The following is a 14,995-nucleotide window of genomic DNA, read 5'->3' on the forward strand; positions in this document are numbered from 1 at the left end:
TGATTTCCTAGTTGTTGAACCGGTTTGCAAAAACGCCAACAGTGAATGAGGGGTCCCCCTTTTCCCACATTGTCTCTATTATTTGCCCTCAGTTTGTTTGTTTGTTTGTTTTTATTCTTAGCCATTCTGTTTGCAGTAAGATTAAAATCTCAAAGAGGTTATAACTTGCATTTTCATGATTGATAAGGACGTTAAACATTTTTAAATTATTTATTTATTGTTTTTTTACTTTTTTGTTTTTGAAGTTATAATACTTATATCATTTCTCCCTTCTGAATTTTTTTTTTTTTTTTTTTTTTTTTTTTTTAGCCATTTTTACTTCTTTTGAAAACTCACAGTTCAGGTTCATAGCTATTTTTAATTTGTTGATTTGTTTCAGTAACTGTACTTTTTGCATATTCTTTGCATATTCTGGATACTAACCTTCTATCCAATGTAGACAGGCAAACACACTCTCCTGCCTTGTGGGATTTCTCTTCATTTGCTTGTTTGCTTCCTTTGCTTTCCAGAAGCATTTTATTTTCATGGGGTCTCACTTGTCAGTAGTTGGCTTCACTCTCTGAGTAGAGCCCAAATCGGAAAGTTCTTTCCTACATCTACATCATGTGAGGTGCTGCCTAGGTTTTCTCTCAGCAGTTTCAGGATTTCAGGTTTCATAGGGAGGTCTTTGATCCATATAGAGCAGACATAGTGCAAGGGGTCTAAATCTATGGGTCTAAATCTGCATGTGGCCATTCAGTCTTCCTGTGGCACATTTCCAGTGGGTGTTTTGGGCTGTCATTTTGTGCATTTGTGTTTGGACCTTCTATTTTGTCCATTGATCTACATGTCTATATTTGTGCCAGTACTGTGCTGTTGTCATTACTAGACCTCTGAAACACAGTTTGAAACCTGGTATGGTCTCCACCAGCATTGCTGTTTTTACACACTACTGCTTTGGCTATCTGGGCAATTTTTTGGCTACTTCTGTGAAAACTATTGTGGGGATTTTGATTCCGGTCACGTTGGAATTGTGCAAAGCTTTTGATAGGATGGTCATTTTCACCACATCAGTTAGTATTGATTCTTTCCATAAGCATGGAGGATCGTCCCATCTTTTAGTGTCTTCCTCAACCTCCTTCTTCAGAAATTTAAAACTTACACCATAAAAGCTTTCACTTCCTGCTAGCCTTCCTCTGAGTGCCACCAGGTTACCAAGAAGAGACTTGATACCCTATGAGCATATACAGGGGGAGGAGGTCCCCCTCAGTTACAGACATAGGGGAGGGGAGTAAGGGGAAAATGGGAGGGAGGGAGGAATGGGAGGATACAAGGGATGGGATAACCATTGAGATGTAATATGAATAAATTAATTAATAAAGAAATTAAAACTTCAAGGTTTTACTATTAAAAAAAAAAAGCTTTCACTTCCTCGGACAGGTTTATGCCTATCTGAGAATGTTTATTTTACTCCTTTTTGAGGCTGTTGTGATCTCTTGTGGCTACGATCTTTCTCAAAGTGTTTGTTGTTGGTGTATAAAACGGCAACTGGTTGTTTGCAAGTTGGTTTTGAATCATTACCACTTTGTTGAAAATGTTGATAACTTCTAAGACTTTGTCATGGAATTTTGGGAATCTTGTTTTTAAAACATTATGTAATATGCAAATTAGGCTAATTTGACTTCTTCGTTTCCTGTTTTTTCCCTCTTTAATTTTCTTCTCTTCTCTTGCTGCTCTAGCTAGTGTTTCAAGTGCTGTGTTGTAAAGGAGAGGGGACAGTGGAAACCCTCTCTTGTTCTTGATTTTAATGAGATAGCTTTGAGCTTTTCTTCATTTAGGATGATGTTGATTGTGTGTTTGTCATAGCTTTTATTAGGGTGAGGTGTGTTCTCTCCAGTCCTACTCTCTCTAGGACTTTTATTATGAAGGCATTTGGATTGTGTCAAAGGCTTTTCAGCATCTATTGAAATGATTATGTGATTTTTGTAAAACTTTGACCATTTCTTTTAGTTTTTAAAGAAATGGAATATAAGTTTTTAAAATATTCCCTTACAATATTCTGAATTTCTTTGGTGTTTGTTGTAAAGTTCTCTTACCATCCTGATTCTGTTTATTTGGGTCATCTCTTTGTTTTGCTTGACTGAGCCAAGACAACTGTTTCACTGTCTATTGCTGAAGGCAAGTACTTCTGAAGACATGCACACACTTTGTCAGAACTTAGGGCTTAGTAAAAGTACATATTCAGTGCATAGTATGTCCACCCTTTAGAAATTTGTTAATGAAGTGGATGAAGCTTATTTCCAAGGTAACCACTTTTAGGACAGTACACCGAGATAAATTCTATTCTCTTCATTTGTGACACATAACATGTTTCTGCCTCTGACTTGGTGGAAAGTGAGCTTTGAGACACTGCCCAAAACACCCCACCCAATACAACATGAGAGAGGCAGATGTAGGAATTTGGCAGACCATGGCTTCAGTTACATGAAATTTGCCTTTTAGTGTCAATATGACCTGGAACACATCACCAAACTTTGCTGAGTTTGTTTGCTCATCTGTAAGGTGGAAATATTAGACCCTTCTCAAAATGACTTAGTAACATTGCACATGTACAGGGCTAAGCCTAACCCCTCTTGTACATAAAGCATTCAATGACTGGGGGAGTGGCAACCATTATAATTGTATATACATGTCATTCACATCCTCATAAAACAGCCTTGTCTAATTCTTTGATAAGTGTCTCCAAAGAATTGAACCAGTAAACACTGCCAAACACTGCTCCTTAAATAGGGAATGTGAATTTTCCTTTGCTAAAATAAAAGTCAGAAGTTCACCAACACTACTTATAAGTAACTGCTTGGCCAGCATAAAATAAGACTTAGTTCCTACATACAGTATGCCCTGCGCTGAATAATTGGAACTATTATTTTGAACGTGTCTTCTGACTTTCCAACCACCACTGGCATTTCTTTGACCTGACACAAGGGATGCTAATCATATCAAACAGGCTGAGCACATTCTCTGTGTATTGGTTTTTTCTCATTTGCATTGCAAGTGCACTTATCCTCAGGGTACCCAGCCTTCTGAGATTGATGCCTAGAGTGGAGAAGGGAGGTACATGTCATTTGTGTGCAGGGCAAGCCCAAGACAATTATCATCTTGGGTATCTTGAAGATTCCAAAGTGAAGTACCCAAGATAAAAAATGGACATATAGTGTCCTGGCTTTGAATCCTGGCTATGCCTTAGAGATGCCTAGGAGCTTTAAATCACTACCAGAGAGTGGGTTTCACATGTGCAAGATGCTAGCATGACTGACCTGTGAGGGACCAAAAGCCAAAATTTTTAAGAGTTCTAACATGCAGTAGGGTAGAAAACCACTTGTGCACTAGAGAAATCAGGAGGCCATTTTATCTTTTATTGATCGACAGTCAGCCATTATCCTCCATCCACACCAGTAAAACAAGGAGGTGGACTTAGATAATACCCTAAGATCATGTCTAGATCCATTTCTTAGCTACTGAGATAACATGCATTTAAACCATCAGGTCTCAATGGGCAATATATATGCTGTTACAGCTGGGGGCTGCTATGGACAGTTCGTGGGCAGAGGCTAAGAATGATGCTAAACTTAGCACAGCATGCAGGGAAGCCCCCTTCAGAAAGAAGTGTGTAGGATGTAGAAGTGCTAGAGTATAGAAATGGAAAGTTCTTTAAACTAATCATCTGGGATTCACAACAGAGAACCCACTTGCCCTTGCCAGGAGACAGCTGGAGATTTTTTTGAATAGCTCTAGAGCTCCAGCACACCTGTCCTGTTGACATTTCTCAACCCGTGCTGTCTCAAAACAAGGGAAAAGGAGCCTTGTGGAAGGTGACTGATATTTCTGCTTGGGAAGAATCCTGAATGTCTGTGGTTAGGTGTTGGCAGGCACCTTGCAGATAAGCTTCCTACAAGGCAGGCTTTCTGCACTTGTTCCCTTACAGCATGTACTTGGCAAAGACACAGCCCTCTCAATTTAGTCAGAGCAGCTGTTCAGGAAGGGATTGCCTCCAAAGCACACCATGAAACCCACTGAAAAACTATATTCATGTGTAAATGTGTGTTTAGGCCACAGCAGAATGGTGTAGGTCTCTGGTCCATTGAACTGGTTGGTAGAAGCTTCATCTTATGCAGGCAATTGACAAACTAGAATGGGCTCAAAAGAAGGCAGATACCATGATTTTTCCCTATAGAACAATTCATTGTGTATGAGGAACAGTGGAAGGAAAAGAGGATTCTATGTCCAGAGCAAAAGATTCAGATCATAAGCTTTGTTTTTATATGTTTAAAGGGCTACTATGGGGAAAGGGGACATCTAGCTTCTTCATTATGGTTTGGGGCCTTTGCAACTTTGTGCTTTAGCACAGTGTGGGATGGGTGGCCTTGCTTAGAGACTCCTGTAAAGCAGAAGGAAACAGTGTCAGTTGAGGGTCAAGTCACTGGAACTGTCACTTTATCATTTGTCAGAGTTCCCGAGGCAGTGGAGGAGGTTGGATGAGTTGGTTTCAGACCACTTTATTCCTACAGGACAGTGAAAGGCAGGGGAGAGGAACCCACTTCAGCTGCTGTGCTTGGCTAAAGCTGAAGAAGACCTGGAGAAGTTTTCAGTGAGCAGAGATGTGGTGCAGGTGATACTGTCAGTTGTGGGGCGTGGTGGGGGTGGGGGTGGGGAGCTGTTCAGTTTCTCCTTAGTGGTCTTTCTTGCAGTATGAAGAAGTAGAACATTCAGGTTCATTCCTGAGTATTCAACAGCCATTCGACCATTGGATGCGTGAGATTGCCTTTGGGGAAAACCTTGGTCAAACCCACAGATCTGGAGACGTTTTTGGCATGGTCTTCATCATCATGGCCATCATCAGCTGGCTACCAGATAATATCTAATGTTTTATATGCAGAGCATTGAGCTAACTGCATTGTATGTGTTGTCACATTGAGTTCTTAATCATCTCTGCGCAGGCTGTACTAGCCCCAATTTACTGAAATATATTGAAGGAGATTAACTAATGCCTTTCTCAGAACTAAGCCGTCAGGGGACATTCAGCATCCAAAGTACGACAGCAAACAGGACAGAATCTCTTCTGTGATGCTTGGTGGTGGCTGTCTACCCCTCTTCCCAACATGCGAAATCTCAGTAGTATTCAAGGCCAGAAATCCTACAGTTAGCACAGCCCTCATTGTTGCAAAAGTTTGGCTAAATTTTACTTGCCTGTACCTTAGCATGATATAAGATGTGACTCTTATAGGTGGGACTGGTACTGGAATCCGAGCTTAGTAGTTTTCAGATTTGCTTTCCAGATTTAGAAACCATTTTGATCAAATTGAATTGTATTCAAAAGTACGGCAATGCAAAAGCAAAGCTGTTGATTAAAAGCGTTGTTAGTACAGGGGTATATGGGCATAACAATGGCCATTACTCCATCACACTAATGTCTACAATGGCTATCCCATAAGGGGGCTCATAAAGTCCTATAAAAAATGACCTACAATATACTGCTGAACCCACTGTATTACAGACAAGAACATCGGAACCTCAAAGAACATTCAGAGTCAATAGAGGAATGAAGATTAAACACTCCTGGTCAACTTCTCTCTGATTCATTGGTTCATCTATCTATTCGTTCATCACCTTGCTGTTGCATTTCTAGTCGAGTTCAGACAGTGCTCTAGTAGGTGGAGACCCAGCAAAGGTGCACACAGAAAAGATCCCTATCGGAGAGGACTGTAGATGACGATCATAATTTCTTACTTCCTCTTATGGCTCGAGCCCTGCTCCTGGATGCTACACACAGAGAACCACACACATCACTCAGCCCATCCTGGGAAGCCTCTGAATTCAGTCCAGTGTTGCCACAATTTTCCAAAAGGCTTGAACTCAAAGTTTGTCATACATTTTGGCAATTTTAGGAGACTTTTCCCTTGACAACACAGTAAATTATATGCTTTGTTGCTTCGCCGCCCTGCCCCGCCGCCTTTGGACCAGTGTATAACATAGCCTGGAAAGAGAGTCTGTTTCGCCCGTTAGCATCTAGGAGAACGGAAAGGTCACTCAGACACGTGGGACTGAAGCTGCAAATGCCGTCTGGATCAGGCTGTGATAGAATAAGCTCAAACTGTGTAGTGTGACTTGCGGTGAGCTGATGGTGAAAAGACCTGTCAGCCCTGCAAGGCCTGACCCAATCTTATTTTCTTGCTCATTTCCCCAACTGCAGCCATGTTCTTCTTCCTGTGGCATGTGTACAATATTGGTGAGGTTTCTCTAAATAAACAGTGGACTTTCCTGCCACTGGACCCCTTAGGCTACCTTGAATGTTGTCTCAATTTCCTACCAGGAACAGCATTAATCTTTCCTCTGGGCACAGTTCCAATAAAAGCTCTCTTAAACCACCCTGATCCCAGATACTGATCTCTGATCAATAATTAATTATTTTCCCCTGTGGGCTCTCTTCCTGTTGCTTCTCCTTGCTTGTGTAACCTCGGCACATCCCAGGATCTTACCGTGTTCTTTGTGTGCCTTTTACACCTTTAGTTCCCTCCACTGCTTCTCATGAGCAAGGTCTAGGGGTTTAGGGTATCTGTTGGGTGACAGTACGTATTTAATGATTCTGCCTTGCTGAGGATCTCCAGCTCTATCTTGGCCTGGTTAGTAGGCCTCATTCCTCTGCCAAAAAACAAAAACAAAAACAAACAAACAAACAAAAAACAAAGGCCACTGTGAAAGAAGTCTTTGATGATTGCATGAAGCATACGTGGATTATGTGAGGTATCAGTAATAAAGACAGCGAATGGGGGTTCTTTTTAGTATGAATCTCAATTTTAAATGCATTTAAAGATTCTCCTATTTGAAATGGTTCAGCAAAACAAAACAAACACAGGCATATCTGGACCTGCACAAAGACTCAGACTTCAAGTTCCTTTGCTATTTATCAATCATGAAGCCACAAACCAGAAAACAACCCGACATATGAGCATATGGGGACCATTTCATTCAAAGTATCACACTCTACTCCCCATAAGACCATGACCATATCATAAGCCAAAATGCATTTACACCAGCTTCAAAAGTCCCCATAGTCTTCCATAATCTCAAAACCATTTTAAAGTCCAAAGTCTCTTCTGAGATTTCTGGCAAACTTTTAAATGTAACCCCCTATAAAAAATCACCAAGCAAATTATATAATTTCCAACATTACCACTCCAAAAGAAGAAACAGGGGGTACAGTGAAAAACAAAGGCTGGAGCAAAGACCACAAACTACCAGGGACAGCATCGTATCCAGTGTCAAGGGGTTGAGATGATGCTATTCCTATGGTGTAGTTTCTGTAAGATATATTGCTCTCTTGTGCTGTTTCTATTTGCTGCTCTCCTTTAGTAGACATCCCATGGTGCTAGAACCGCTAACACATCAGAGTCTCCAGTGCAATCAAGGCTTCATTTTTACAGCTTCATGAAATGGTCTTTCAGGGCCTCTTACCCTCTCAGAGCTTTCATTCAGGGACTGCCCCTCCAAGCCAACATTGCATGGCTATAGTGGCTCTCTTTAATCACAGAGGAAGATTGAAAAACTTTTTGTTTGACTATCCTTCATGACACTAAAGCCAGACCCATGTGGGCATCTGCCAAGTTTGGCTGCCCACTTGATGAATCTGGGCAACAAGTAGAAAATCTCTTCAACCCTTTTCTTTCACAAGATGGAGTCTAGCTGAGTGGGGTCTTTCCCTGGGGGTACAATTCCCTTTAGCACACCTGAATCAGGTCTTCCTAATCTCCTTAGCTCTTTCAGCACAAGCCTTGGCTCCAGCATTAAATTTTCTGGTGTTTCTTTTCTCTTCGAGCTGTGTATTTTAAATTTCTTTTGGCCCACCTGCTCCTTTTCATTGCAGATCTATGTAAGAATGATTGCTAACAGCATGCCACTGAGTAAGTATTAGTATTGAAATCTCTTCCAAAATGTAAATTAGTCCATCATTTTTCAATTTAGCCTCAGCGAAATTCTCAGGGCAAAGACAAAACATCATAATCATGCTTCTACCCCAGTTGCTGTTAAAGTCCTTGGTCCCTTCTGAAACCTCTTGAGCTGAACCTCTGCAATCCATACAGCTCTTAGCGCTGTCTCCCAGGTTCCTATTAGAAATGGCTCATTAAAGCCTGATTATAATGTTCAACCTCTTTTCTAATCCAAAGTCCCAAAGTCTTCCGTAATCTTCCAAAACCTGCAACGGTCAGAACTGTCACAGCAATAACCAATGCCCTTGTACCAATTTCTGTTGTAGTTACTTTTCTTTTGCTGTGATAAAACACTATGACCAAGTTGGCTCATAGAAAGAAAGGGGTTTTTATGTAGGGGCGGGGGCTTACTCCTCCAGAGGGATAAGGTTCCCTCACCGTTGTGGCAGGGGGCCATGGCAACAGGCATTGGAGCAGCAGCTGAGAGCTCACATCTTGATCCCCAAAAAGGAAGTGGAGAGACCTAACTTGAAATGGCATGAGTCATTTTGAAATCTCGAAGCATGTCCCCAGGGCCATATTTCCTCCAACAAGTGTGTGCCTCCTAACCCTCTACAAACAGCCACCAGCTGGAGACCAAGTATTCAAACACGTGACCCTACGGAGAACATCTCAATCAGATCACAACACCACCCATCAATCCATACCTATATTATATTTCCCTCCTCCTAGTAAATGGAAATATGTATTCTGTACATTTCTTCCTTATAGATTTGTGCTGAAGGTTAACTATGAAAGAAGATGAAAATTTGCCATCAATTATGAAAGATTTTGCCAGGTTTATGAAGCAAAATCCTGCATTTTCAAACTTACCTGCTAGAAAAAATATTATTTTTAAATGATGCTTTGTGTCATGGATTTTGCAAAGCTCCAATGGTGTTTTTGATCAAGTCTGTGTTTGAGGAGAATCTTGCTGCATTTTGAACCCTACCCCACACTGTTCTGCTTAGAGACACTTAACAGCTTTGGAGACTGACTTCACAGCTCAGAAATTGAGGACTTTTCAATTCTCTGACACAAATGCAACAATTACCCTCCCCATGTTTCCAAAAAAGCCTCTTCCCTCCATGTGGAATATAAAGTATTGGATACTAACAATAGGATATTAAAAGCCAATTTTGAAGCAATTACCCACAGCTTTGCAGAACAGTCCCACACACAACTGCCACCCAATCAAAAGGCCTGTGTCTGTCACCCACCATCCCTGCTACTCTCAGAATCAGAATGTCAGCACTGCAAAGGATCTTATGGATTATTCTCCTCCTACTCACTTAACAATTGATGGGAAATGAGGCACAGAATTAAGGCTGCCACCGGGTACACACACTTGGCGGACAAACGCTGCGTTAGAACTCCCTGTGTTCTACTTATTGTTCTTATTTCTGCATCCTGGTACTGCTCCTACCCCTGACTTTGAGCTGACAGCAAAGTGGGTTTCTGGGACGGTAAAACCACATATATTCAGTGTTGTCTTCTATGCCAAATTCTGTCTTTTCTGGCATAGTATAATCTTTCATAAAGTTTTTATCTTGGGTAAAAGCCCTCAGGCAGAGGGTTTGTCCTGGTATGATAACATAAGTTGAGACTATTCCAACCCAATGACATCACCATATCACCTATTTCTTATTCTAAAGTCCCCTACTGCCTTCACTATTGCTGAGAGGAAATGGTTGTGTGTTTATTCCATGGAGTTAGAGGCTTGGCCATTAGGAAGGCTTGGCCAATGGCATAGAAGCAGTTCTTTCTTCCTTCTTTTCTTCCTCCTATTCACACATTTTTTTTTAAAATAGAATCTTTGTAGATACATCAACAGATGAGAAAAGTGAAAATGTAGGATAACGTGTAATTGTGTTAGGGCATATGCTGCGTTATCTAAAGAGTTAATGGCATTTGAAAATTATAGGTGGAAGAACATACAACCAAGAATGAATCTAAATCCGAAGAATGTTCAGTGAACCTGGTGAACTTAGACATAGTTTTATCTCACTGTGTAGAGAAGAAATAGTGCCTATTCTGCTATTATATGAGTAGACTCTAACTGAAAAGAAGAGAACATTATGGGGCGAATTGCTGTCTATAATTAACAAAAAGCCTTAACTGTCCCTGAGTAAAGTATACAAAAATCTCATGGCTTGAAAGTTGGCTGACAACATTTCCAGATGGATCTCTTGTCACACAGATGAAACAGTGGAAGCTCCAACATCAGTAACCAATGTCCCAGTTCTTCAAGAAGACTAATGCTGGACTTTAGAAATTGCAAACATGTGGCTTAAAGTAGACTTTACTACAATGTTAATACATTCCCCATACAAATGAGAAAAAGTAACTCATGCAAGATATGATCATCATCTCATAGGGCAGAATAATTGTTTGATGACATGTTTTAACATATAATCTCAAAGGATGAGCCCATGCTTAAGTGTGTTGAGGCTTATGTGTTTATAGCCCTTTGTTCTGCCCCTCTGAGTAATTTTTCCTTGCCTGAAAACCTAAAATGCAGATAACACTAACCTGAAATATCTAGGTAGTGACCACTACAGGTTATCTATGTTCTTAGAAAACACTTAGAAACACTTGAAAGGCAGAAAACACCTACCTTTAGTAAGTAGGTATTGAAATTCATTTGAAATGTTCACATTCTTATGGCATGAACTCAAGTGGCAACATCATTACCAAGCCCATAAGGTGAAGCTTAACTGAGACAAATGTTCTGTTTTGACTCAAATACATAATAACATATTATAATATAATACTATAATTGTAAGCTAAAGTAGCCTCATCATGAGGTCATGAATGGGCACCACCTTAGAGTGAAAGGAAGAAAGAAAGAAGTCCTAGCAAACAGGACCAGACGAGAAGCAGGCATTACTATACTAATGGCTGGCAAAATGGACTTTGGCAAAAATCAATCAGAAGACACCAATGATTCTAACTCTAATTAAGGCAATGACTAACCAAGAGGACATTACAATCTTGCACACATACACAGCAAACTCTGACACACTCGATTTTACCAAAAGCATACTGCTGGAAAGGTAAAAATTAACCCCAACACAACAATCATAAGTGATTTCTGTACCTTCATTTCTTCAAATCATCTGGACAAAAATTATCATAGAAACATAAGAACTAAATGACACAAAACATCAAATGTCTGTAATAGTTAGCTACAGGATAATCTACCCAAACAGCAAATAATATACATTCTATCCAATGGCCTGTGAATGTTTTTTTTAATAGATCACATAATTGAGACACAAATCTCAAAAAATACAGAAAAATTGGAGTAATACTACGTATTCAACATGATCACAATGCTATAAAGCTTGAAATCCAAATGAAAGGAATCTATGGAAACTACATGAACTTGTGGACATTAAATAATACCACTGAATGGTGAATGGGACAAAGAAAAAAACATTAATATGGAAACTTAAATTTTTCTAGGAATAAATGAAAGTGAAAACAAAACACAGAAAAACCACTGGGACACATGAAAAGCAGCCATATAAGGGCAATGCATAGCTCCAAATGACTTCATTATAAGACTTTATTAGTCAACAGCATACTAGCATTGGTAGGAATGAGGTCACTGTTAGTGTACCACATAAGTAAAGAACACAGTGTCATTGTTGTGTTTGAAGAGCTGGCCTCCTTTCAAGTGCTTTAGCATAAGAGAGATCACCAGAGCGTGCATTTTGTTCATAGGACAGTGGTCACTCATGATGGAATATGATCTGGAAGACGTAACATACCATAAGGATTGGCCTGGGGAAATGAAAACTTGAAATAGCCCACCAGGAGAGATTCGGATTTAGGGTGGGCATGGAATGTACAGTGTGGAAGAATTTTTAGGGGGGTAAACTTGGGCTGAGTATGAATGAACCATTTCTCTAGAGTTAAAGTTGTTCAGGAACAATTACTGCCTAGTTTTGTCAGGAGCCCTTAGCTTCGATGCGAAGCTGCAGCCCATCTGCGTGACTCACGGAGGTGCCTGCACTGGGCGTGCTCATTAACAGTCCCTTGACATCACTGCCATGCTTGAGCCTGTCTAATCTTCTCCTCCTCCAGGGATGCAGTGGAATGTGGTGGCCAGTGGGAGAGCCGGTGCCACCTCACAGCAACTTCTCCTTTGGTGGCTACTCAGCCCAGTGATACTTAGGCCCCTGGGACAATGACCTAGAAGACAGCTGTGGCGCAAAAAGAGGCCAGCCTTAAGCTGCTGCTCACATGTATGTGGCTGTGGTTGGCGCTCTGTTCTCCAAGGCTTTCCAAGAGCAGGCGGCAATGCGCACTGGACTTTTCGGCCAGGATTCCGGCAGGTGGTGATCAAGGGAGTCAGGGGAGAAAAGAGCTTCCTTGTTCATTTGTTTTCTTTCTCAACGTTTTCTCTTCCTAAAGTCCCTGCTCTTGCTTGATGGCCTCTGAAATCCAGTACCTAGTCCCCTTCCTGTTCCAGTCTGTCTTGCAAGCGTTCGCTGTGTTCTAGTTTCAGTTTCCAAATACACCTTTTTTGAAGTGTCATCTTACAGATACTGTCAAAACATGTGCCTGTCTTAATTGCAGCTCTTGCTTGGTCATATCTACCGCAGCCTGTGTTCAAACTCTGCAGCATCCTTTCTTTGCCCTCTTCTGCGCTGGGCACCTGTGCACTTCCTTCCCTTTGTCGGTGTAGGCATGTTTCTGCTTGGCCAGCCCTGTGTCGGTCCTGGAGCTCTGCTTTCTTTTTCCTGTGTTCAGTCCAGTGTCAATGTGCTCTTCAGGACAGGCTCTGTTCATTTGCCATTGGAGACACAGAAGAGAGATATGTCCATGGAAAATGGTCTCTGCAGAAACCCTGGAGGGAAGCCAAAGACAGCTTCCCCCAGTGCCAGGACCAGCTCTAGCTCATCTGAGTAAATACCTGAAATATTTACTTTCCTGTCAGCTAAGATAGAATACCCAAAGAGCCTTAGGCAGGGCTGGTGGCACTGTGAGTGTCTACTAAGAGACTCGGGGATCTTTTTGATGAGCCTGTGACAAAGTTCACCATGGTTCCAACTCCAAACCTCTGAATATGGCTTTGCTGTTTACAGTGGACAGAACTGATGGATGCTGACCCTGTAGGGCCTTGTTACCATTGCTGTCTTTTAGGTGGAGAAGTTCAGAGTTCAGAAATGATAGCAATGGGAAAACAATATCTCACTCCAAGTCAGAGGACCCAGATGCCAGCCCTGGCCCAGCTTCTAAAATGCTGTGAGACCATGAACGATGTCTTTCCATCTATGAAGCTCACTTTCTACGTTGCCAAATGAAGCTTGGAGTAGGGGAGTCTTTAAGATGTCTTTCCATTTCTAGGACAATAGAATGCTGCTATAGCCAGCCAACTGCTACCTCAAAAACTCATGGCCTGCCTACCTTTGGGTTTTGTTTCAGAGGAGCCACCCTCCTGATTTGGGCCTTCTAGACAGTTAACCTTGGAGTCTTTCACTCAAAGCAGAGGCCATGGTTTGTCCTAACTACCCCAGAGCAAAAGTCTCAGCTTGGGAAGTGCCACTTCTCAGAGCCAGGTGATGTTTCAGTTTTCACCTTGGCGGTGGTTCGACCCATCTCAGGATGATGTGCTGCACCCTTCTCTTGAGCCGCTTATGGTGGAGTGTCACTTGTTACTCCCGTCAGTGTTGACTTTCATTCTGGAATTGAACTTGGCAGGAAAGAGACTTTGGAATGAGGAAGAGAAGATTGCCAAAACGAACCGAATGCCAAAAAGAATTCTCTGTTATGTGAAGACTTATTTTTCTTGAGCACAAGTCATGCCTTAGCGAAAGGAAGTAGACGCTGAGAGAGAACTCCTAAATGCTGCTGAAAGAGAGAGGAAAAAAAAATGCTCCGTGCTAAGAAATACTGCATGCTTAGATGGCTCACCTTAAAACTGATCTAATGGAGCAGTTTGCCCCGGAGGTCTCTTTTTACCAACTTTGAAGATAGGGGAAGCGTTAACCTACACACTGATTCTGTAGCTGGTTCAGTCCTCTTTGATTCATAAGTCCTTGCTCCTCTGCCATCACTATGCTCACGATTCGTTTAGTGGCAAGCAATGTCTTGAGCTTGCTTATTTTCTAATACAAGTGATGAGATGCAACCGACCTGCCTCGGCTGGCCATCTGCCCACCTCTTCAATGAACATGGTAGTCAGAAAGTGATTCATGCACCGAATCAATGACTGACTGAGTGGATGGGATTGAACTTGGAGGAGTCGGGCCTCAGGATCTCTTCTGCTTACTCTAAAACAGTTGGTTTGGAGAGAAATGATATTTATGAACATTCTTTAAACCATAAAATGACAGCCTGTGTGTTTGTTATCAATGTGGGTATTTTGAATCACCATGGATGTGTTTGACTTCTCAAGAGCATTGCTTTCACTAAGAAACGGGATAACTTTAGAATGAACTTTCTGCATTGGAAACAAAATCCAAGGGCACCCTTTGAGAACCAGCATGTCCCAATGTACTCCTCCTCATTCAGTCGCTCCAGGTTGCCCAGCACACACATTTATATATCACTGTCCATTTAAAGGGACTTTTGTTCTCAAAGGGGTGAATAGAGAAAGAGCCTGTGGGTAAGTTTTGGTAAGAATGACTTTAATTTTACATGCAACTTCATGGTCTCATGAACTGAGTTCATATACCTGTTTCTCATAAAACCGTATCTGGAGAAAAGATTCCCTGCTTATAAAATTAATTCCCACCTTATAACTTATATATACATAATATATTATATATATATATATATATATATATTAAATTAAATTAAATGTGGACCACTCTGTGAATGACCAGCTGGCAAGAATGTTACATGAAGGCTCATTAAGTTACCGAAACAGGATAAACTTCAGCAGTTTCTGAGCTAATGATAGTCTTCGTAAACAGATGTTGACTATGGCTTATTCTCATTTTATCTAATACCTTAATTTTGTTTGCATTGTTCCAATT

The 14,995-nt window shown here is 41.2% G+C and overlaps 1 protein-coding gene across 1 annotated transcript in view; it reads left to right on the top strand.

The window, feature by feature from the left end:
- Htr4 (5-hydroxytryptamine receptor 4) overlaps positions 1-13,277 on the top strand; it is a 149,360-nt gene extending 136,083 nt beyond the window's left edge. The window contains exon 7 of the mRNA XM_051163218.1: positions 12,096-13,277. Coding sequence (XP_051019175.1) covers positions 12,096-12,186 — 91 coding nt within the window. The 3' untranslated portion in view covers positions 12,187-13,277. The remainder of the gene's footprint in view (positions 1-12,095) is intronic.
- Positions 13,278-14,995: the final 1,718 nt, after the last annotated feature.

Source organism: Acomys russatus, chromosome 20 (assembly GCF_903995435.1).
Source record: "Acomys russatus chromosome 20, mAcoRus1.1, whole genome shotgun sequence".
In the NCBI taxonomy this organism is placed as follows: domain Eukaryota; kingdom Metazoa; phylum Chordata; class Mammalia; order Rodentia; family Muridae; genus Acomys; species Acomys russatus.